This window comes from Saccopteryx leptura, chromosome 5 (assembly GCF_036850995.1).
Source record: "Saccopteryx leptura isolate mSacLep1 chromosome 5, mSacLep1_pri_phased_curated, whole genome shotgun sequence".
Classification (NCBI taxonomy): domain Eukaryota; kingdom Metazoa; phylum Chordata; class Mammalia; order Chiroptera; family Emballonuridae; genus Saccopteryx; species Saccopteryx leptura.
This window is the reverse complement of record NC_089507.1, coordinates 165,293,130-165,317,649: the sequence shown is the minus strand read 5'-3', so window position 1 is coordinate 165,317,649 and position 24,520 is coordinate 165,293,130. Positions and strand designations below refer to the sequence as shown.

Below are 24,520 nucleotides of genomic sequence, written 5' to 3'. Positions count from 1 at the left end.
GTCTATGTAAGGTGTAGGTGAATTAGAACAACAATTGGAGGCAGGTGGGAGGGTTGATATTCAATGATTTTATTTTTTAAATTAAATTTATTGGGATGATTTTAGTTAAGAAGATTCTATATGTTTCAAGTGTACAAATCTAAGATACATAATCTGTATATTGCATTGTGTGCCCACCACCCCAAGTCAAATCATCTTCTGTCATCATATATTTGCCCCCTTTACCCTTTATTACCCTCACCCCCTCCCCTCTGGTAACCATCATACCGTTGTCTATTAGTTTGTTTTATGTCCTACACCAGTGAAATTTACAATCGTTCCCTTTCTCTTGCCATCCATATAGAAACAGTGCGAAGGTCTGAAGTTGGGCATTTTGGGGCATACACAATTGGCGTGGTTTTAGCCGGGTGAAACCTCGAATTGATACAAACTGAAAAAACCAGGAAGACGGGAAAGAGGCAGCTGCGGCGCGTGCCAAGCGGGAGCTGGCGGAGCAGGTCCCAGCCGGCGGCGGGGACAGCGCGGAGCCTCACCCTACGCCTCGGGGGTCCTGCCACGCGCCCGTCGCGCAGACCTCCGACCCGGAAAGGAGGAAAGGGAAGCCAGGAGAAAGCAGAGCTGGATGGAGCGAGTGAGAGTGGGCGGAGGAAGACGGGAGAAGAGTGAGCGAAGCGCGAGGAGCGGAAGCAGAGGAGGGAGGAGAGGCGGGAGGAGAGAGGGAAGAAAAAGATAGGAAGAGAAAAAGGCGGCGGAGAAGACCAGGTCTGCCCCGCCCAGAGTCCGCCTCCGCCCCCAAATTCGGGCTAGCTTTCTCCGGGCCACGGCTGCCGCCTCGGGTTTCTGGGCTGCTCTGAAAAGGCCGAGGCTTCCCCTGCCCAGGCAGGCGCGTCCTCGCCCCGCCGCGCGGCCCCCACTCGCGCACGCGCGGCGCTCGCGCTCGGGGCATGCGCGGTGGGCGGTGCCGCTCCGGGCCGCCTCTGCCGCCGAGAGTAGGAAGCGCGAGCGCCTGGCTCCGGGCTGTCAGTGAGCGTGGGGCCAGCGAGCGAGTGAGCGGCTCCGGCTCCCGCTGCACGCTGCTCCGGCCCGACTCTCCCCGGCCGCCGCCGCGCCTCCGCGCCTCCTCGCCGCGACCTCCGCCGCCGGCCCGAGCCCCCCGCCCGGGGTCGCCCGGGGCCCCGCCGCTCCGCACCCGCCCACCCGGTCCTACCCAGCGCTGCTTCCCCGCGAGGCAAGAGGTGACTGGGGGGGACCATGGCTGACGTTTTCCCGGCCAACGACTCCACGGCGCCCCAGGACGTGGCCAACCGCTTCGCCCGCAAAGGGGCGCTGAGGCAGAAGAATGTGCACGAGGTGAAGGACCACAAATTCATCGCCCGCTTCTTCAAGCAGCCCACCTTCTGCAGCCACTGCACGGACTTCATCTGGTAGGTGCGCGCGGGCGGGTGGGCGCGCGGACTGGCCCTGCGGACCCTCGGGGGGCGTCACCGCCGGGGCAGTCTCTCTCCAGTCCGGGGTTCTTGCGCCTCGGGGGTCCTCGCCCAGTCCCCCCCCCCCCCCCCCCCGGTTCCAGGCGTGTCCACTCCGGGGCCGACTCACTCGGGGAACTTGGAGAGCCGGCAGGAGTCCGAACTCTCGCCCGGAATGAGACGCGCGCGCCCGGGTCCTTGCCGCGCACACACACACACACACAGGCGCGCGCGCGCACACTCGGGCAGAACTCTCAGCGAAGTCATCGCCGGGTCACACCCCCCCTACCGCAGGGGGAGGCTGGCGGCGCGGTGGTGACATGGGTCCCCTCCACGGGCTCGTGGCCCCGTCTCCCCAGGCGCGCCCGCCTTCAGTGCAGACAGCCGAGTGGCCGTTCGCCGGCGCGAGCGGAGGGGAAAGTGAAAAGGAGAATCCAGAGGGCAGAGTTTCCAGGAGAACACGTCTGGGAGTAACCGCGGCAGCCGCGGCGATCGCGCCGCGCCGGCCAAGTTGTTGGCGAGCCAGGCTGGGCGCATTCGGGGGTGTGTATTTTGTGTTTCCCAGCGGGCGTGGACTCCACTGGAACCTTGGGTCCCTGCCTACTGTAGCTTGTATCTACTGGGCACGGAAAGACTTTGACTTCTCTGGGTGATCCCAAAGAGAGGAGAGGCAACAAACTGTTGAAAGCTTGCAGTGGGGGAGGGGGAAATAAAACAGCAGGCGAATGGCAGAAGGACAGAGGGAGTCATTTAAAATAGACCCTGTCAACACGAGATTAGACCTGTAACCCTGTTGACGAGGACAGAGGCCTTATTTAAGAGGAACTGTAAGGGCTAAAGGTGTCAGAGTTCAGGTAATTTCCAATGAAGTCAGCTATTCTTAACTTGGAGGGGGAACGACTGGGGGTTTGGGAGGATTTGATAAATGGATGGGCTTCAGGGGCCTCTGAGCCCTGTAAAACAAGGAGAAATTGTATGTCCTTATTTTGTGTAAGATAATCACTGCCTTATTAGCTGCTTCTGGGAAGATCAGTGGTTCTGCCCCCTCCAACCCCAAAAGTCTAGAAATCTGTAATTAAGGGAACTCTAGGTGCTGAAGTCTGAGGAGCAGTAGTCCCCCCCCCCCCCAGTTGCCAGATACCCTGCCTTTTCTAGGCTTGTGCATGGATACCTTCCCAAGGTCCTCAAGTCAGAGCTGTGGCTAGGGTTCCTTATTTCTCACCTCTCAGAGGGGTGGATGAGATCTGCCCTGGGGTTACAGTGCCAGAGTGCACCCTGCCACCAGCAGGCTGTGTGTTATATATATCTTGTCCGGGCCCCAGGGAGAAGTATGGGTGGCTCTGTGAGTCCATCACACCTGGGGAAAAACATCTTAAAGGGCGAATCCCACAAGCGTGATGCTTAATTTTTCTTTTATGGGTGGCTTTATGTAAATCCATCATACCTGGGAAATATCTCCAAGGGAGAGTCCCACAAACTTGGTGCAAAAGTGCTTCATTTTTCCTTTTTCAAAATCAACTCAAAAGTACTCATTCGTGAAAAGTACAGCCACTTCTATGAATGATTTTCATTGTGTAGTCAGCCTACGAGGCAATTGTGCTCAGAGGAGTAGGTAATTATGATAAGGCCATTTAAAAGAAGTTCTTGGAGCATCAGGGCAAAGAGGATATTGCATTTAGTTTGGCCGAGGGGGAGGGGGCTTCAGCCTCACCTGCCAACTGTGAAATCCTATTGAAAGGGAAGAGTTAGATTGCTGATGACTTTTGCAGGAAGTGGGTAAACTAGAAAAAGAACTGCAGCATACATACCCAGGTTAGCTAATGTCTTTCCACTATCAGTTGCCCTGAAGGCCTAGCCCCTGGTGACCTGATGCCCCACATCAGGTGTAAGGTGAAGTGGAAAATAAAGGTCACCGTATCTTCTCTGAGTAACCCCCACACATCTCTCCACTTAACTATAAAGCATCTTCCCTCCACTTGGAAGTTCCAGGGAGATGTTCACCAGGCTTGTCTAGCAGTGGTTTTAGCTTCTCTGTGTCCTTTCATTATTGTTTCTCTGGGTCCTTGATTTATGAGATTTATTTAAATATTAAAGTACTAATTAAAACTGTTTAGGTGTTAAGTATTTTTTTTTTGGGGGGGGTGTATGTATGACAAAGTTAATTATCAAAATATGTGACGTGCTTTGTAAACTTAAAAAGTTGAGTAAAGCAAGAGATTATGACTAATAACCTGAAAAAATTAATGCAGTTCAGCTTGGTGGGAATTGTGTTTGAAATCAATGCTCATGTTAAGGTTCTCCGCTTAGAGTAAATTCTCTAAGTAATTTGCAAGAATAATATAGCCTCTGTTTGTGTTTCAAATGTTACTGATTCTCAGTAAAAATTAGATCATAATCTCAAATGCAAGCCATAGGAATACTTCATAAAATTGGATCCTTTGAGCCAAAATTTAACATTAAGAACGGAGCTGTTTGGCAGTTTCTAGACAAATATTTTAAATTCATAACAAATGAGGAAGCCGCTTTTTTAGCTATCGTTAGGGAGAAACAAAACCCAATTTTTTAAATCGGTCTTTAGGGACCAAATTAAGCCACTTTGACGTTTTATTTGTTTTTACTATAAGGTCTTTTATTTGAATACTGTGGCCAACCACTTTGAATATACAAGTATGTTCTTAAGCATTGATAACAATGTAAAAATTTGGGAAGAATTTTGATACATTGAAATAGTTCAGTGAGCCTTTAGAGGCCAGATAGACTTTTTTTTCCAAGTTGAATTTGCACAGTACTCTGAGCTATTTAGGCATGTTTTCCCTCTCAGATCACTGGGTTTTATGTACATGCCTTTAACTCTGTAGAATGATTTGTCACATAACTGGCTTAAAATATGTCATCCAACACAAAATATGTTAAGATATTTTATTCTTGTTTGTTTTTCAGGGGGTTTGGGAAACAAGGCTTCCAGTGCCAAGGTAAGCTACCACATTGGATTTTATTTTCAAATACAACATGAAATAAGCATTCCGAACAGGAGCTGTGTTTCCAGTCTTCTTTGCTTTGTCATCCAAAAAAAAGTTATTTAAGTGTTTTCAAAATATGAGGGCTATGAATTCGGACCTTAAAAGAAATATCATGTGGTATTGCCTACGTAATTTACATATAGAGCTGCCTTTTTCTCATTGGGGGAAAAATCCTGCCCGTAATTTTATCTTTTGCCAAGAACATTCTTGTCAGAAACTGCAGTCTTTGTGTGGGTGTTCAGAAAAAAAGAAAAGGAATTGCTTTGTAATCATGTGGCTTTTCTTGTCTTCCTCTGTTTTTGTTCATCTCATATCCATGCATTGAGTTGGACTCCTAACTAATTTTAGGCTACACGTTATCTAGTAAGTCATTTGTTATCTGTTTAGTCATTGTCATCCAGAGCAAAGTTTACACGACTGAAAGTCAGGTTGCTGATGTGATGATAACTGTTTGCTGTTGCATGAGGCACATTTTTCCCTCAGCTTCAATATGTGGCAACATATGATACTATCTATCTCATCCAGAGAGAAATCAGTCTCTTCCCTGATTTGTAGTTGCATTTCACCAGTGTTCAATATATAGCTTTTTATACTCTTCATTCTATTTGTTTAAAGTTGTTTTATTTTAACATTTTATAGTTTGTGAAGGCATCCCAGGTTTATTAGCCTGCCTTCTGGCTCTCCTGCTCACCGTCTATATTATATTTACTTAGTTCTGGTTACATTTCCCATCTGGGCATAGGTTTATTATTAGGGCAAGTGGAAAGTACATCCTAGCCTGGAAAATATTATTCTAGCACTGTTTAATATTAAGTGCATTAGGGAGAGAGAGAGAGAGAAAGAAAGAAAGACTATGTGTACTTTTTGTAACTTGTGCTAGTAAGTTGATTGCCTTTATTTATTTATTTATTTATTTATTTGGTATTTTTCTGAAGCTGGAAACGGGGATAGACAGTCAGACAGACTCCCCATGCGCCCGACCGGGATCCACCCGGCACGCCCACCAGGAGGCGACGCTCTGCCCACCAGGGGGCGATGCTCTGCCCCTCCAGGGCGTCGCTCTGTTGCTACCAGAGCCACTCTAGCGCCTGGGGCAGAGGCCAAGGAGCCATCCCCAGCGCCCGGGCCATCTTTGCTCCAATGGAGCCTCGCTGCTGGAGGGGAAGAGAGAGACAGAGAGGAAGGAGAGAGGGAGGGGTGGAGAAGCAGATGGGCGCTTCTCCTGTGTGCCCTGGCCGGGAATCGAACCCGGGACTTCTGCACGCCAGGCCGACGCTCTACCACTGAGCCAACCGGCTAGGGTGATTGCCTTTAAAACCTTTGGCAAATTTGTGAACTTGTTTTTTATATACAGGGTGGACCAAAAATAGGTTTACAGTTGTGAGTTTGTATTACTTATCAATTATTGTATTTTCCATGCAAACAACTATAAACCTACTTTGCCCCACTCTGTGCATTTTCTAAACATTGTAGAGGAAGGTCTTTCATGGTATAATTAATAATTTACCTTTCTTAACAATGTGCTTAAAACCACTATTGAATAAATCATTTTGAGTTACATTGGGAAAGCATGGAATATTCCTTTAAAAAAAGAATAAAGAGAAAGGTGTATATCACTGGTATCTTTATGAAAAATGAAGGTGTATCTCTTTCCATTTCTCAAAGCTGTGGACCTGAACTTAGCAGGTCATGTTTGGGCCTGTGCTTGAACATGATATTAGGAGGTTTAATGATGTAAACCAATGATTGTGGGCTAATGTGGTTCACATCTGTCATTTTTTGGTATTGTGTTTGGGTGGGGACCAATGGAAACTTTATAGAAAAAAATGTCTACTACATTTTCTAAATATCTCATAGAAAGTGGGTATGTTATTTTTTTGTTTTTGAAGAGGAGATAGGGAAAGAGAGAGGCAGGGGGCGGGAGGAGCAAAAAGCATCAACTTTCCATTATGTGCCTTGACTGGGCAAGCCCAGGGTTTCGAACCGGCGACCTCAGCGTTCCAGGTCAACACTTTAGCCACCAAGCCACCACAGATCAAGAGGTATGTTATTTTTAAAACTAATTTTCTGCATATAATGAACTTGGTCCCTCTCGGACCTGCTCTTGAGAGCCTATTTTGTTGGTAAATATCAAAGAATCGCTGCATCATTAGGCTACCAGGGGAACTTTACAGAGCATCTGTTGAACTTTTAGTGAATTAGCATAGTCTCAGCATAACTTACCTAAACTGTACAAGTAATACTCTCAGAAATTGTGAACACTGTATAAACATAAAACTGTCCTCTTCTCCCTTTTCACCCTCAGTGATAACTTCTATTTGAGACATCTATTCACTCAGGCATGCATACTTAGTGTTTTAAAAAAGAGATCAAACTTTTATTCATTTTGCAACTTAATTTCTTTCACTCAGAAGTATATGGTGGATATCCTTCTATGTCAAAACATCAGTTCAACCTTACTCTATTTAGTGGTTGCATGTGCGGATGTATCAAATTTATTCATCCATTTCTCTTGAAGGATATATTTTAATTGTTTCTAAGTTCTTACTAGTAAAAATACTGCTGTTGACAATATCCTTGGACACTTGTGTAGGTATTTCTACAGTCGATAGATACCTAGAAGAGTGTGTGTATACATTTTAAATTTTAATGAGTACAGCTAAGTTGCTCTCCAAATAGTTTCCAATTTACATTTTCAGTATTAATCTATGAGAATTATCCTTTTTCCTTCACTCTTATTGGTATTAGTTAATATCAGTCTTTTATGTTTTTTGCTCTGGTAGGTGAAAAGGCCCTCCCCTCATTTTTTAATATCATCTCCTGGGTGAGGTTGAGCATGTTTTCAAGCATGTTATAGCCATTTGTATTTGTCCTGTGAATTGCCTTACTTTACCTGTTGTTTGAATTTGGGGTTTACAAATGAGACAAATCAGAGCAGTGACTGTGTACTTAACTTTATGCACTGTTCTTTGCTTTGGTGAATAATTAAATGTCAGATCTCTTGACCGAGTTCCCCAGCTGAATTTACAAATTTTATTTCATGGAAACCATTTCAAATATAAGTCTAATTGTAACATGGTATCTGCTTGTTACAATTTCAGTACTGTGTGTCAACTGTATTTGATTTCAAGGAGGCATGCTAATCAATCCATTATATCTTTTTTTTTTTTTTTGTATTTTTCTGAAGTTGGAAATGGGGAGGCAGTCAGACAGACTCCCGCATGCGCCTGACCAGGATCCACCCAGCATGCCCACCAGGGGTCGATACTCTGCCCATCTGGGGCGTTGCTCTGTTGCAACCAGAGCCATTCTAGCGCCTGAGGCAGAGGCCATAGAGCCATCCTCAGCACCCAGGCCAACTTTGCTCCAGTGGAGCCTTGGCTGCGGGAGGGGAAGAGAGAGACAGAGAGGAAAGAGAGGGGGAGGAGTGGAGAAGCAGATGGGCGCCTCTCCTGTGTGCCCTGGCCGGGAATAGAACCCGGGACTCCAGCACGCCAGGCCGATGCTCTACCACTGAGCCAACCGGCCAGGGCCAGTCCATTATATCTTATTCTTTGTTGAAACTTAAAGCTATGTAAGCTCAGGATAGTGAGTGCTTTTTAATTTCATGAACATCTTTACCCAATGTTTCCCATTTTGGTGCTCTGCTTGAAATTAATTTTTATAACATCTGACCATGTTAGTATGTTTTCTCAATGTTCTCTCACTTTAAACTTTCCCCCTTGATTCTGTTTGATAGTCGCATTCTTATTCAGGAGGAAAACTCATTCTCATCCTTGCCTTTGGCGACACACACTCTGGAAATGGCAGCTGGAGTTAGTTGGAGACTGCTTTTGGTATTCCTGATCCATCAGTTATCTCACCTGATGGAGGCAGCATCTTCTAGCTCTTAGTACGTTGTGTTGCTTTTGTTAGTACATAAACAATCTGTAGCTAAGGATTTATTTTTATTTTTTAAAATTTTTCTGAAGTTGGAAACGGGGAGGCAGTCAGACAGACTCCCGCATGCACCTGACTGGGATCCACCCGGCACGCCCACCAGGGGACGACGCTGTACCCATCTGGGGCGCTGCTCTGTTGCAACCAGAGCCATTCTAGTGCCTGAGGCAGAGGCCACAGAGCCATCCTCAGCGCCCAGGCCAACTTTGCTCCGATGGAGCCTTGGCTGTGGGAGGGGAAGAGAGAGACAGAGAGGAAGGAGAGGAGGAGGGGTGGAGAAGCAGATGGGCACTTCTCCTGTGTGCCCTGGCCGGGAATTGAACCCGGGACTCCAGCACGCCAGGCTGACGCTCTACCACTGGGCCAACCGGCCAGGGCTAAGGATATATATTTAAAATAAAGGTACATATGCTCTAAATGAGTCACATTCATATAGTAAGACAGCTTCCAATCTAAAATAGTCACCGTCATTTTACTTAGTAAATGTTAAGGATTGAAAGACTAAAGAAATAAGTGATTTTTGGTCCTTAAGGCTGGCTTTGTCATCTGTGGCATTTAGAAAGCATTTTGTTTTACAGGCATGCACAAGAAGCATGTAAGTTTCTTTCCCATGTCCTCCCTTGTGCTCTAAGATACAGCATAAATGGAAGCAGGGAACTTTTACTAAAGAGATTGATGGGGTTAGTCCCAGTTTCACTTTGAAACATATTACTTGGGCAGGTGACACAGGAGGATCCTGTTGTGATAATTTGCTGTCTGATTCAGCAGAACCAAGGGCCTGAACCACCGGGGAGAAGAAAGACGGTGCAGATCTAGAAGCCATGGAACATCTTGCTTAAGGTTCTTAAAGATGAAAGCCGCTTTCCCTTTGTAGATCTGAAATAACCCTTGAAATGACGTGACTCGCATTGGCTTTTTGATTTTCTGTTTGGCATAACATTGTTGGTTGGCTTCCTCTGCCTCGTGCTTACTTGGTCTCTCTGAGGCTACCTGGTCCTTGCCCCTGGGTGTTTTCAGAGAAAGGAGAAGGGAGAACAAGAAGTGGGCCTGGCTGGCTTGATCACTGATGAGTCTGAGATTCAAACCTGGGAGGTTTGTCTCTGGTCAGGGTTTCTGTCTTGCTGGCTGCTTCCAAAAGCAGTCATCACAGAGCAGAAGGACCTGTTGAGCTGCTCCAAGGTTCTCTTCTGCTGGGGCAGTTGGGCCCAACCAGTCCCATCTGCTATTTTCACGACTGGAAAAGGGGGTGAACCAACTTGCTTTCTTCTTCCTCAGAATGAGCAAGACTCATGTGCTTCTCTAGTTACAGGGATAGAAACAGCCTCCCCAGGTGTGACCTGCTTATTCTACATGCGGAATAGCCACTCCGGGTCTGTGACATCTGGTTCACCTCGGCACGTTTTCCCTCTTTTCTATTCTTTCTCTTTTGTGTAATGTCATAAATTACAATGTACTGCTAACGAAGGCTCTGGATCAGGATACCTTAACGACAGCATCAGAATGAATTCTTCCCAGGGCCCTTGATCCCACCGGGGACTGTTGGCTCTGAATGAGGGACACCAGGGATATTAGAGCAGGGCATTATTTTTTGTGTGCTTTCAATCTGCTACTGGGAAGACTTTTGAATCTCCAAGCCCTTTTTCTGCTAAGAACATAAATATTGTGCCTATTCTGTGTGTCCCCTGAAACTCTGCAGGTTTCAGTAGTGAAGGGTTAAAAATCAGCTTGCCTTTGCTAATGACATTTCCTTTTTTTTAATTGATTTTAATTTATTGTGTTTACATAGATTCAAGTGTCCAACCGAATACATTCCTCCAGCCCCATGTTCCCCTCAACATTCCCCTTCCTCCCCTCTCCCCAATGCCCTCCCCCCTTCCCTCCAGGATTTGTTGTTCTGCTCTCTATAATGCTGTTATGTATATATAATTTCACCAATCTCTTTCTCTTCTCTGATCCCATCCTCTCATCCCTTTTTCCTCTGACCGCTTTCCTTCTGGTCCCTTTGATCCCTCCTCTGCTTCTATTCTGTTCCTCAGTTCACATTGTTCATTAGATTCCTCAAATGAGTGAGGTCATATGATATTTTTCTTTCTCTGCCTGGCTTATTCACTTAGCAAAATAGTTTCCAGGTCCATCCATGTTGTTGCAAAAGGTAAGATTTCCTTCTTTTTCATGGTCCCATAGTATTCCATTGTGTATATGTACCAAGTTTGTTTATCCATGGTCCACTGACAGACACTTGGGCTGTTTCCAGATCTTGGCTATTGTAAACAATGTTGCAATAAACATGGGGGTGCGTTTCTTCTTTTCGACATTCCCTTTTGAACATCTCCTTCCAGGTAGGCATTTTCATCAGATCACCTGAGCAGTGGGGTGGTTTATATTCCTTCTGTAAGAGTGAAATTTGATGTTTGAGGGAAGAAGAAAAAAGAATGAGTCTTTCTTGGCTGCATGAGCTGCAGAATTCCAGAAAACCAGGCCAATTTAACAGAATGGGGATTGCATTGGGAGCATCTCAGAAGAGGATGTCTAGTTCTTCTCATCAGTCTGCAGGGTTGGAGAGCCAAGAAGTGTGAACAGCAAATGCTGGGAGATAGAAGGGGCAAAGGTCCGAGTTGGGCAGAACAGGAAGGTGGCTTCCTTTCATAGAGTACTTATCCTCCCTGTGTGTGGGGTCAGCGACCCCTAAACTGTCGTAGGCCGCTGATTTTCAGAGTTGATGCCAGGATTTTTTTTCCTTTCAATTATCATTGACAGTCAATATTTTATATTTTAGGCATACTGCATAATGGTTAGACATTTATGTAATTTACAAAGAGACCCCCTGATAAGTCTAGTTCCCACCTGAGGTTAGACCTTTCCATCCTTCATCTTCATCACAGGGATCAGCCTTTTGGCACACTGCTTTTCATTTGTTATCCCAACTCAGAGTCTACGCTAACTATAGATGAGCCTTTGGGGTTATTTATAGAGTTCCAAAAAGGCTCACGAAAGAGTGAGTATAATTTAAAACCGGGTAGTTTTGCACTGAGGTCAGATGACAGCGTTATTTCAGCTTTGAAGATGAAATTGTCTGTAATGCCTAAAATATGGAATAGTGCAGTGGAGGTGGGTAGTTCAAATTGCTTTTCTTTTCAATATTTTTTATTTTCTCCTCTAAGATACATTAATAGTTGTTAGAAATAGGGGCATGTGGACGAAACTAGTGTTAGGTCTTCCCATTTGGTACTATATACTTATCCTGAAATGATTTCTAATAGTTTTGGAATCATACTTGGCACATAAGTGAAAGTGTTTTTGTGTTTTCTTTTTGTGAGAGAGCGAGACAGACAAATAGGAAGGGAGAGAGAAACATTAATTCTTTGTTGTGGCACCTTAGTTGTTCATTGCTTGCTTTCTCATATGTGCCTTGACAGGGGGTGGGGGCTCCAGCAGAGCGAGTGACCCCTTGATCAAACCAGCAACCCTGCGCTCAAGCTTGTGAGCCTGTAATCAAGCCAGATGAGTCCATGCTCAAGCCGATGACCTCGGGGTTTCGAACCTGTGTCATCAGGATCTCAGACTGGTGCTTTGTCCACTGTGCCACTGCCTAGTTAGGCAGTGTGTTTCTTGTTTGTTTGATTCACCACATTCCCACCAGCAGCTGATGCTGTAGTTGGATGAGTGGTTATCCTTCCTACTTGGCAGTAGAAACCTAGCATTTATTTTTAAGGATGAAGCTGACATTGAAGTTTCCTTTTTTTTTAATTTGTTTGATGAAATGATTTTACTGCCCTCTGAGTGTTTCACATTCCTAGATAGTGTTACTCAAGTTAACATTTTTAGGCCCATTACCCCTTAGCGTGCTTGTTGGCATTTCTTCAGAGTATTCCGATGTCAAAGACAGCGTTAATTTCCGAGCTTCCCTGTCAGGTGCAGTCTTTCTCTGGAACCCTGCTGCCTTGCCTTCCAGACTCATCTCAGGATGCTCTCCTTCTTCCCCTCTTCTCCATCCTTTGGAGTAAGTTGTAGTTTCCCAGAAAGTGTTTTCTTTCTGAGTTCCTTCCCCACCTCCTTTTGCCCGGATATAATGCCTGTCTCACCTGTGGGTCGTAGTCCAGACCGTGACTGTCCTCCTGCCCTCCCGGTCGCAGGACGCTTGCCCAGCATCTTTCCTTGTCTGTCCCCCAGCCAGCCTTGACAGCAAGGCCTGAGGCTTCTCCCTCCATCTCCAGTGTTTAGTGCAGTGCCTGGCACTCAGTAGACACTATGTAAATATTAGGAGAGTCTGATATGAATGTCCATAACCAGAAGGATCTTGGTGACTTCTGCCTGCATACTATTTTTTTTTTAAGTCTAGTTTATAATCCAAAGTTATGTCAACTAGCCATCTTGAGATGGCTTAAGAAAAAGTACTTTCTGTTGCTAAGCCTACTTATTTATTCAAAGCATGTAGCGAAGAATTTTAATTTGTGTCTTCAGTAAGTTAGGTGTAATGCTAAACCTACAAAATCAGTACTGTAGGAGTATACCACTGTGTGTGGTATCCTTCTGTCTTTAGGTAGGTACCCAAACATCAGGAATGAATCTTACGACCACAATAAAATGAGCATGTTATGGGCTGCAGTGGGGGCTGTTGGCTGAGGTGGAGAGGATGTCCTAGGTTCAGGGGAAAAATTAAAAGCGGCCCCAGGAGATATATTTGTACAGTCAGTAAAATGTTCTGTTTTACTGTGAGGTTGCTCATAGCTGAAACCAGAGGTAGTAGTAGCTCAACTTGATTGATACTAGTATTCTTTTTTGTGTTAAATCTATTGATCTTAGAGAGGAAGGGGGGAGAGAGAGAAACACTGATTTGTCGTTCCACTTCTTCAATGTATTTGTTAGTTGATTCTTGTATGTGCCCTGACTGGAGAGTGAACCCACGACCTTGGCCTAGCAGGACAGTGCTCTAATTAACTGAGCTACCCGGCCAGGGCTTCTTTTGTTTTCCTCGAATTACTTACAGCTTGCCATTTTATTTAACCCTGATTCTGGTACTCCTAAACTACTTGTACCCAAAAAGTTTTTGTGCTTGGATGTGAGAGGAATGGATGAGAGCAGTAGAGACACTGGAGAGGGGTTATACCTGAATTACAAGCACCTGAAAGGTTTTATTCCAGCCTGACCTGTGGTGGCGCAGTGGATAAAGCGCTGACCTGGAACGCTGAGGTCGCTGGTTCTATACCCTCGGGCTTGCCTAATCAAGGCACATATGAGAGTTGAAGCTTCCTGCTCCTCCCCCCTTCTCTCTCTCTCTTTTCCACTCTGTCCTCTTTCTTTAGAAATTAATAAAGAAAGGTGTTATTCCATTGAAAGGAAAGACAAAATAATATTAATTAAGTGGTGTAGTGTGCTGGACCTTTAGGAGCTTTTACATTGTGTATACTTTCATTCCCAAAGCACCCCATTAAGCATGGGTTATTACCTCATGCTTTGAAACAAGAGCACTGAAGAATTTGCCAGGCTGATGGGGTGGGGCATGCGTTCAGATTTGAACAGTTCCCGCAGAAAACATTTATTTCAGAGCCAAATGGAAACTCTGGGTACTTACAAAGCCTGGATTTCTATTAGGAGAGGAAAGAATGATGTTGTTAAGGGAAACATGAAACATTTCTTGGTGACAGAGAATTAGGCTTCACCATCCTCAGCTGTCTGTCACAATTTCCATGACAAACCCTTTATTTCAGGTCTTGTTTTTGACCAAGCTTTGAAACCTCATGTTAGACTTGAACCTGATGCATGAATATCTCAGTATTAGCACAGTAGTAACAGTCAAATCTAATTGAAATTACTAAGGCTGCATTAAAAAAAAACCCTCTATTAAATTATACAAAGTGGAAAATGGTTTCTGGAAATAGATTTCTATCAAAAAGTGGGATGGAGGGAAATGATTTGATTAATTGTCAGCACAAGATAAGAATTATTTAAGAGGGAGTTCACGAAGTAAGATTAGCTTGAGGGAAAGCTCATCTTTCATGCTTTTGCTTGCTGTGTGTTTTTTCCTCCAGTGCCTCTAGTTTTGGCATTTTTGAAAATACAGGTTCCATCTGTATCATTTGGGGTGATGTCAATAGGCAGTTAGATAAATAATGTTAGAATATGGGATGTGAAGGTGTTTAGCTTCCAGTTGGACAGACTAGTATGAGAAATGGAATAAGAGGAGAGTCCAGGTAACAGCTGAATTCTGAGAGCAAAATTCTGTTTTGGGGGTGATCTAACTCCTATCATTGTCAGTTATCCTGCGGGCAGACATGACTGTTTTAGGGATGTGTACGGTAGCTCCAGTACGCAGTGCACAAAATCTGATTTAGGTCATTTCCTAGACTTGAAGCACTAAACGTCACCCATGGGCTTACTCTTTGACACTCTTTTAACCACTTTTTATGAACACATTTGACCCTCATAATTCTGAAAAGGGTAAGCAATGTTATCCCCTTTTTACAGTTGAGGAAACAGGCACTGAGACACAGCAGTTGAGTATCCTTCCCAAGTTCACACAGTAGAAAATGGCAGAGCTGGGATCCAAACCCAGGCAGTATGGGTCCAGACTCCAGGCTGTTAACCCAAGTGCTCTCTCTGTTGCTTCATAGTTCCCCTTGTGTCAGACTTGAACTCCAGCACTAACTTGATTGTGGAGGTGTGGAAGGAGGAAGAGTTGTTCAACTCAGTAGCACTCTTAATACCTGTCATGGGACTTTATATCAGACCTAGAGACCTTCACCGTATATGCATTATACCAGACACTACAGGGCATGGGACAGTCTGGTGTCAGGGAGCTTAGATAGAAACATTACTCATTGCATTATAAGTCTGAATGAAATAATGTTGAAGCATGTGAGGAGGAGGAGGATATTTTCTGGGCTCATTTGGAGGTAGCTTTGATTTTGCATAGAATTTCCTTTGGAGAGATGCAGGAAGATGTTCTGTTATAAGGAAATAACATGAGCAAAGAAAGAGAGAGATGAAAGTGACTTGGATATTCAGGGAGCCGCACAGACTAGGAGGGAGGCCTGACTAGTTCAGGTGTCAGTGCTGAACACCAAACAGAAAAAAATTGGAGAAATGTGGAGTACATCTTGCTTTTCCCCATGTATTGGTTCTTCTGCACTAACACTATTTCCATTTCTGTCTTTTTATTTGTATGCCATGCTTTCTATTCAGAAAATGTTACAATTATAGAAGATTATAAAGCTTGTATCTCCATGAAAGATATATTGTGTTGAAGCTTGGAAAGTAACTTCTTGTTTTAGAAAGAGTGCTGCTTGGATACTATTTCAAGGGTCTCTACTATTACCAAGCTGTTACTATTGATTACAGCATCATGTTGGAAGTCCAGGGTCTTACGTAATGGAGATTGAGTGGAGGTGACAGATGTACCAACTTACTTTAGATATGTTCATATGCATTAATAAGCGAAGTGGTAAAGAAATAAAACATGTAGATATATAAAACAAACACTTTCTATTTGAAAAACTGCATGCTGACCTGTTCTGTCTGAATTTCTGGTTCATTATCAGTACTTATTCCTTCCTTCTCTGTGGGGCTGAGCTCAGGAGAATGTGTTAGAACCCCAGCCAGAGAACTTTATAAAGGACAGTGAGGGGGTGCTGCAGAGCACCCCGGGTTGGAGCATAAATAGATTCTCATCCGGATTTCAGATTTGCAAAATAAAAATTCACACAATGTGGGTATCATGCTGACATGTACTTACCAATATGCCACCCCCTGGTGACACTGGCATTACTGACCCTGCTCTGCAGGGGGCGAGTGCTGGGCCCTGAGAAGTAGTTCTGGCTTTGAGACCAGGCAGATCTTGGGCGTTTAATCGCAGTAGGTTTTAGTATCTGAAGCTGTACACCTAAGTAGTCAGTTCCTTTTTCTCATATCTTCGTTTGTTTGTTTTTTTTTTCTTTCCTTGGTTTTATTTTTTTTTAAATAAAGAATGATTTGTGGTACTGTTTGTTGTCATTCATAAAACTCTTACTGATTTAAGAAAGTTAGGCTCACACTTGCAAAGGTTTTCATTGGCTTCCTTTGGGATGTGTCTTGGAGTTAAGTGGCAGTAAATGAGCTTAAGCGAGTGTGCATGTAACTGTAACTATCCTAAAACATGGAAGTGGGAGATAACTCATTAAAAAAAAATCTAGATGTTGCAACTTAATTCCAGGCTATTACAATATAGAAAGTAGTTTGAATCATATTTTCTTATATTCTAAACAAAAGCTTTTTTAAAAAAATTTTATTTAGATAATTTTAACAGGGTGACATTGATCAACTAGACTAGAGCACATAGATTTATTTATTTATTTTTATTATTTTTTACAGAGACAGAGTCAGAGAGAGGGATAGACAGGGACAGACAGACAGGAACGGAGAGAGATGAGAAGCATCAATCATTAGTATTACGTTGCAATGCCTTAGTTGTTCATTGATTGCTTTCTCATATGTGCCTTGACTGTGGGGCTACAGCAGACCGAGTAACCCGTTGCTCAAGCCAGTGACCTTGTGTCCAAGCTGGTGAGCTTTGCTCAAACCAGATGAGCCTGCGCTCAAGTTGGCGACCTCAGGGTCTCGAACCTGGGTCCTCCGTATCCCAGTCTGACACTCTATCCACTGCACCACCACCTGGTCAGGCTAGAGCACATAGATTTAGAGAAAACATCCCCAGATCATTTTGACATTTGATTATGTTGTATGCCCATCACCCAAAGTCAGATTGTCCTCTGTCACCTTTTATTTGGTTTTCTTTATGCCCTTCCTCCCACCCCTCCTTCTCCTCCCCATGGTAACCACTGCACTCTTATCTTACGTCAGTGAGTCTCAATTTTGTGTCCCACCTACGTATGGAATCATACAGTTCTTAGTTTTTTTCTGATTTACTTATTTCACTCAGTATAATGTTATCAGGGTCCATCCATGTTGTCGTAAATGATCCTATGTCGTCATTTCTTATGACTGAGTAGTATTCCATAGTATATATGTACCACATCTTCTTTATCCAATCTTCTGTTGAAGGGCTTTTTGGTTGTTTCCATGTCTTGGCCACCATGAACAATGCTGCGATGAACATGGGGCTGCATGTGTCTTGACGAACCAATGTTTTTGAGTTTGAGGGGTATATACCCAGTAGACTGGGTCATATGGTAGTTTTATTCTTAATTTTTTGAGGAACCACCATACTTTCTTCCATAGTGGTTGTACTACTTTACATTCCCACCAACAGTGAATGAGGGTTCCTTGATCTCCGCAGCCTCTCCAACACTTGTTATTACCTGTCTTGTTTATATAAGCTAATCTAACAGGTGTGAGGTGGTATCTCATTGTAGTTTTGATTTGCATTTCTCTAATAGCTAGTGAAGATGAACATCTTTTCATACATCTGTTGGCCATTTATTTGTATTTCTTCTTGGGAGAAGTGTCTGTTCATGTCCTCTTCCCATTTTTTATTGGCTTGTTTGCTTGTTTGTTGTTGAGTTTTGTGAGTTCTTTGTATATTTCAGATATTAGGCCCTTATCTGTGCTGTTGTTTGAAAATATCATCTCCCATTTAATTGGCTGGCTATCTGTTTTGTTGTCAGTTTCTTTTGCTGTGCAAAAGCTTCTTAGCCTGATGTAGTCCCATTCATTTATCTTTGCTTTCACTTCCCTTGCCTTTGGGGTCAAATTCATAAAATGTTCTTTATGGCCAACGTCCATGAGTTTAGTACCTATGTTTTCTTCTATGTAATTTGTTTCAGATCTTATATTTAGGTCTTTGGTCCATTTTGAATTAATTTTAGAACAAGGAGACAAACTGTAGTCAAGTTTCATTCTTTTACCCGTGGCTCTCGTTTCCCCAGCACCAATTATTGAAGAGACTTTCTTTTCTTCACTATGTGTTTTTGGTTCCTTTATCAAAGATGATTTGATCATATATGTGTTTTATTTCTGGGCTCTCTGTTCCATTGGTTTGTCTATTTTTCTGCCAATACCACACTGTTTTGATTATCGTGGCTCTATATTATAATTTGAAGTCAGGTATTGTAATTCCTCCAGCTTCGTTTTTTCCCCTTAGGATTACTTTGGCTATTCGGGATTTTTTATAGTTCCATATAAACGTGATGATGTTTTGTTCCATTTCTTTAAAAAAATGACATTAGAATTTTGATGGGAATGGCATTAAATTTGTATGTTGCTTTGGGTAATATGGTCATTTTAACTATATTTATTCTTCCTATCCAAGAACAAGAAATATTTTTTCATTTCATTGTGTCTTTTTCAATTTCCTTTAACAAGGATTTGTAGTTTTCATTATATAGGTCCTTTACATTCTTTGTTATGTTTATTCCTAGGTATTTTATTTTATTTTTGTTGCAACCATAAAAGGAATTATTTTTTTGAGTTCATTTTTTGAAGTTTCATTGTTGGCATATAAGAAAACAATAGACTTCTGTATATTAATTTTGTATACTGTGATACAAAATCTTAACTGTATTGGTTTATTATTTCTAATAGTCTTTCTGTGGAGTCTTTGAGGTTTTCTATGTACAGGATCATATCATCTGCAAAAAGTGAAACCTTTACTTCTTCTTTCCCAATATGAATGCCTTTTATTTCTTTCTCTTGTCTGGTTGCTCTGGGTAGAACTTCCAGCACGACGTTGAATAGCAGTGGAGAGAGTGGGTAGCCTTGTCCCTGATTTTAGAGGAAAAGTTTTCAGTTTTTTGCCATTTAATATGATGTTAGTTGATGGTTTGTCATAAATGGTCTTTATTATGTTGAGATATTTTCCTCTATACCCATTTTGTTGAGTTTTTTAAACATAAAAGGATGTTGTACTTTATTGAATGCCTTTTCTGCATCTATTGATAGGATCATGTGGTTTTTGTTCTTTGTTGTTGTTTTTTTGATATGGTGTATTACGTTAACTGTTTTATGTATGTTGAACCATCCTTGTGATTCTGGGATGAATCCCACTTGATCATGATGAATTACTTTTTTAATGTGTTGTATTCAATTTGCTAGTATTTTGTATCTGTATTCATTAGAGATATTGGTTTGTAGTTTTCTTTTTTTGTATTTTCCTTGCCAGGTTTTGGTATGAGGGTTATGTTGAACTCATAAAATGTGTTTGGAAGTATTGCTTCTTCTTCAGTTTTTTTGGAAGACTTTGAGTAGAATGGGAACCAAATCTTCGAATGTTTGATAGGATTCACTAGTATAACCCTCTGGCCCTGGACTTTTTTATTTTTTGGGAGGTTTTTGATAGTTGTTTCTATTTCCTCCCTGCTTATGGGTCTGTTTAGGCTATCTACTCTTCATGACTCAGTCTAGGAAGATAGTATTGTTCTAGGAATTTATCCATTTCTTCTAGATTGTTAAATTTGGTGGCATATAGTTTTTCATAGTATTCTACGGTAACTCTTTGTATATCTATGATATCTGTGGTAATTTCTCTTTCATTTTGGATTTTGTTTATATGAGTCCTTTCTCTTTTTTCCTTAGTGAGTCTTGCCAAGGGTTTGTCAATTTTGTTGATTATTTCAAAGAATCAGCTCCTTGTTTTATAATTTTTTTCTATAGTTTTTCTGTTCTCTATTTCATTTATTTCTGCTCTGATTTTTATTATTTTTTTTCTTCTGATGGTTTTGGGTTGCCTTTGTTCTTCTTTTTCTAGTTCCCTAAGATGTGAAGTTAAGTGGTTTACTTGGGTTCTCTCTTGTCTGTTCATAAGCCTGTAGTGATATGAACTTGCCTCTTATTACTGCTTTTGCTGTATCCCAGAAAGTCTCATATGTAGTGTTGTCATTTTCATTTGTCTGTATATATCTTTTGATCTCTGGTTTTATTTCTTCTTTGAACCAGTCATTTTTTAGAAGTATGTTGTTTAATTTCCACATTTTTGTGGGTTTGTTTACTTCTTTTTTGCAGTTGAATTCTAGTTTCAAAGCTTTATGGTCAGAGAATATGCTTGGTATAATTTCAATCTTTCTGAATTTGTTGATGTTATTTTTGTGGCTCAACATATGGTCAGTTCTTGAGAATGTTCCATGTACACTGGAGAATTAATGTATACTCTGACATGTTGGGATGAAATGTCCTGTAGATGTCTATCATATCCAATTGTTCTAGTGTTTAATTTAAGGCCAATATTTTTTTATTGCTTTTCTGTTTGGAAGAACTATCTAGAGCTGTCACCAGTGTATTGAGGTCTCCAAGTATGATTGTATTTTAGTCGGTTTTTATTTTTAGATCAGTTAGTAGATGTCTTATATACTTTGGTGCTCCTTGGTTTGGTGCATATATATTAAGAAGTGCTATGTCTTCTTGATTTAGTGTCCCCTTTATCATTATAAAATGACTATCTTTGTCTCTAATTACCTTTGCTGTCTTGTAGTCAGTATTGTTAGATATGAGTATAGCTACACCTGCTTTTCTTTGATATTATTTGCTTGGAGAATTGTTTTCCAACCTTTCACTTTGAGTCTGTTTTTATCCTTGTAGTTTAGATGTGTTTCTTAAAGGCAGCATACAGTTGGATTTTCTGTTTTGATCCACTTTGCTACTCTGTGTCTTTTTATTGGTGAGTTCAATCCATTTACATTTAATGTAATTATTGACACTTGAGGGTTTCCTATTGCCATTTTATATATTGCTTTCTGATATCTCTGTTTCTTGTTTGGTTTTTCTCTTTTGTTTTCTTGTCATTTGTTTTTGTTTGGTTGTATTCTATACTTCTTTCCTCCATTTTTTATTTTTTAAGCCATGTGTTTCTGTAATGGTTTTTTCAGGGGTGGTTACCATTAGGTAATTAAGAGAATATATACATATTCACTGCAGTACATTATCTCATGAGTGCTTCTATACTCCATCCTTCTTTGCTACTGCTAATCTTTGTCCTCTCCTCTTTTTTTTTTTTGTTGTCACAGATTATTCTTGTTTTTATTTTGATCTTGTTGAAGCTTTTACTTGTGATTTTCTTGTTTTGTTCTTTGTATTTGGTCAGATAACCCCCTTTAGTATTCCCTGAAGTGTGTTTTTTCTGGTGATAAATTCCCTCATCTTCTCTATATCTGTGATTGTTTTTATTTCCCCTTCATATTTGAAGAATAGCTTTGATGGATATAGTATTCTTGGCTGGAAATTCCTCTCTTTCAGTTTTTAAAAATTGGGATCCACTCTTTTCTGGCTTGTAGAGTTTCTGCTGAGAAATCTGGTGATAGCCTAATGGGCCTTCCTATATATGTTGTATTCTTTTCCTGGCTGCCTTGAGGATTTTTTCTTTGTCATTGGTTTGTGATAATTTCATTTTGATGTGCCTTGGAGTAGATCTGTTTGGGTTAAGGTAACTAGGTATTCTGTTTGCTTCTTGGATTTGAGGCTCTTAACTCTTTCCACAGGCTTGGGAAGTTCTTATCGATTATTTGTTTGAATATGTTCTTCATTCCTTTTTCTCTCTCTTCTCCTCTTGATATACCCATTATTCTTATGTTGCTCTTTCTGATGGAATCAGACAATTCCTATAGGGCTTTCTCTTTTTTAAATTTGTGAGTCTTTTCCCCTCCACTCTCTGTAGTATCTCTAGTTGCCTGTCTTCTCTGTCACTAATTCTCTCCTCTATCTGGTCTGTTCTATTAGCTAAGCCTGTTACCTCATTTTTCAGTTCATGCATTGAGTTTTCCATCTCTGTTTGATTCCTTTTTATAGTTTCAATTTCCTTGAAGTATTCTTTTCATTAAATTGTTTTTTGAGCTCTCTAAATTGCCTTTTTGAGCTTTCTTGTATTTCATTGAGTATTTTTAGGACTTCAATCTTGAATTCTGTCATTTAACTCCATGGTTTTCAAGTAGTTGAAAATTTTTTCTAGAGATTTTTTATCACCTGGCTGAGCTACATCTCTCTTTTGTATCCATGATATTTGATTTCTTTTTCCTTAATGGCATTTGAGAGTGGTATTGTTAATAACACTAATAAGAGATAATTAAAATAAAATAAAAATAGAAAAATATAGTGAAAAAATGAAAATTGTATAATGATAAGTGGAACAAAAACTACAGATAACAAGGAGCAGGAACTGAGGAAAAATGACAAAAGAGAGAAAAAATGAAGTAAAAAACAAACAAAATGCCACAGAGAAAAATATGAATCCAAAATATAATAATTTGATGATAAATGATCAAATGAGAAAAAAGAGAAAGGAGAAGAAACGGGAAGAGAGAAGAGAGAGAAAAAGAACAAAAACAACAAAACAAAAAAAGAAAAAAATAGAAGTGAAGGTTTCTGAAATGAAACCCTCACAAAAAACAAGAATGAAAAATATAACAGCTATGGATAATGAAGTTCAAAAGGAAAAGGAAAAAAAAAAGGAAAGAAGATAAAATGAACAAAATGAAAAAAAGATGTAATAAAAATGTAATTTTTTTCTGATTTTGAGAGGTGACTTCTTTCTTTTTTTCTGTTATGTGGTACTGTACTACAAGTTTTGCCCCTGTGGGGCTCTTGAGCAGATGTCTGCTGGTATGTCGCTGTGGTTATGACATAGGCTGGGCCTCAGTCTCCTTGGCAGGTGGGGCTTCTTAGGGTTTTAAACCTCTAACAATGGCAGTTTCAGGTGCCTCTCCCCACTTCCCTCCCACCTGAGCTAGCAGCCTGGGGACTTAGTTGTGAGGTTCGCCCTAGCCACTGTCTGCAGGGCAAGAGATTCTAAGAGCAACCAGGTCTTTCCTCTAGTACATTCAAAGCACAGTTCTGGGTAAAGCAGTAGCAACCAAAGTCACCAGCAAGAGCAGGTAGGGCTGGGAGCTGATTGCAGATCAAATGCCTTTCTATGGGCCTGAGGGCAGGTCTAGCATGCCTCAGCGCGTGGCGGATCTACTCTCCACAGGCTTCTCTCTTGTGCATTGTTTGGTAGCCTGCAGTAAGCCATGTGTGTGTCCAGCTCCCACAACTCCAGCAATGCACACAGAGGCCTGCACCCACCCACTCAGGTGCGCAAGCGCCTGTGATCTCAGTCAAAGCTGGGAATGCACTCAGAAGCCTGCATTGACCCACAAAGGTGCCCAGCCACAGCAGTGTCAGGCCAAGGATTTTGGCCCGTGAGCACACCCCTCGCTGGTGATCGTGGAGCCGGGAACGCACAAAGATGCTGAAAACAGCCTAGCTGGTGCCTATTGCCGATAACCTTGGGCTAAGCCTCCAGCCTGCACATGCGGCCACACTGGTGATGCTAGGTGGAGCCACTCGCACACCACCGGTGATCATGGAGCTGGGAATGCACAAAGGTGCTGCCACTGGCTCACACGGGCACTGTGCACTGGGAATTTTAGGTGGAGCCTGCCGCCTGTGTGCGGGCCTTGCGTCTATGATCTCAGGCAGAGCTGGTGCATTCTTTCTTGTGTTTGAGCACCTACCCTAACTCAGCTCCTTCCCCCTCAGACTCTACCTCACTGTGCTCCAGATGAAAGCGCCCCTTCCTCAGATCAGTGAGGAAAGCGAAATACCCTGTTCTCCATCTTATTTCCTTCAGAGTGGATTATATATTCAGCCACCTTTTCGCCCAGTCATACCTTTGTCTGGTGTGTGTATATTTCAGGTGCTCCTGAGGTTTTTTTCTCTGTGTTTAGTTGTTGAATTTGTTGAAATTTCAAGGGGAGAGATCAGGAGTGTCCCTCACGGCACCATTTCTCTGACGTCACTCCAATAGTTTCTTTTAAAAATGCAGTTGTAATTATAAAAAGTTGTGTGAGGGTGTGTATTATTTTATAGGTGGATTCTAAAATACTATGTTGTGAGTCATTTGATAATAACTTTGAAATCTTCTTTTGAGTAAATCTAATTCTTTCACATGCCAAGTACATTTGATCACTAAAGTGATTTTTGTCACTTAAGTTTCAAGTAGTTATTTTGATCTGAGTGACTCATTAACATGGAAAACTTCATTTTTCTGTTTTGATTTCATTTTCTCTCCATACCACATGTGCCATTAAAAGTCAAATGATCCTGCATTTTAAATAGTTCAGAATCAGGCAGGACTGATTCTTCATTATTATTTAGGTCCAAATTTGAGATTAGGGATAAGGCTGAGAGATGCATCGT

At 42.0% G+C, this 24,520-nt stretch overlaps 1 protein-coding gene across 1 annotated transcript in view; it reads left to right on the top strand.

Moving 5' to 3' along the window:
- Positions 1 to 562: 562 nt before the first annotated feature.
- The window catches only part of PRKCA (protein kinase C alpha), a 408,132-nt gene continuing 384,174 nt past the window's right edge, over positions 563 to 24,520 (top strand). The window contains exons 1-2 of the mRNA XM_066386622.1: positions 563 to 1,424; positions 4,407 to 4,438. Coding sequence (XP_066242719.1) covers positions 1,252 to 1,424; positions 4,407 to 4,438 — 205 coding nt within the window. The 5' untranslated portion in view covers positions 563 to 1,251. The remainder of the gene's footprint in view (positions 1,425 to 4,406; positions 4,439 to 24,520) is intronic.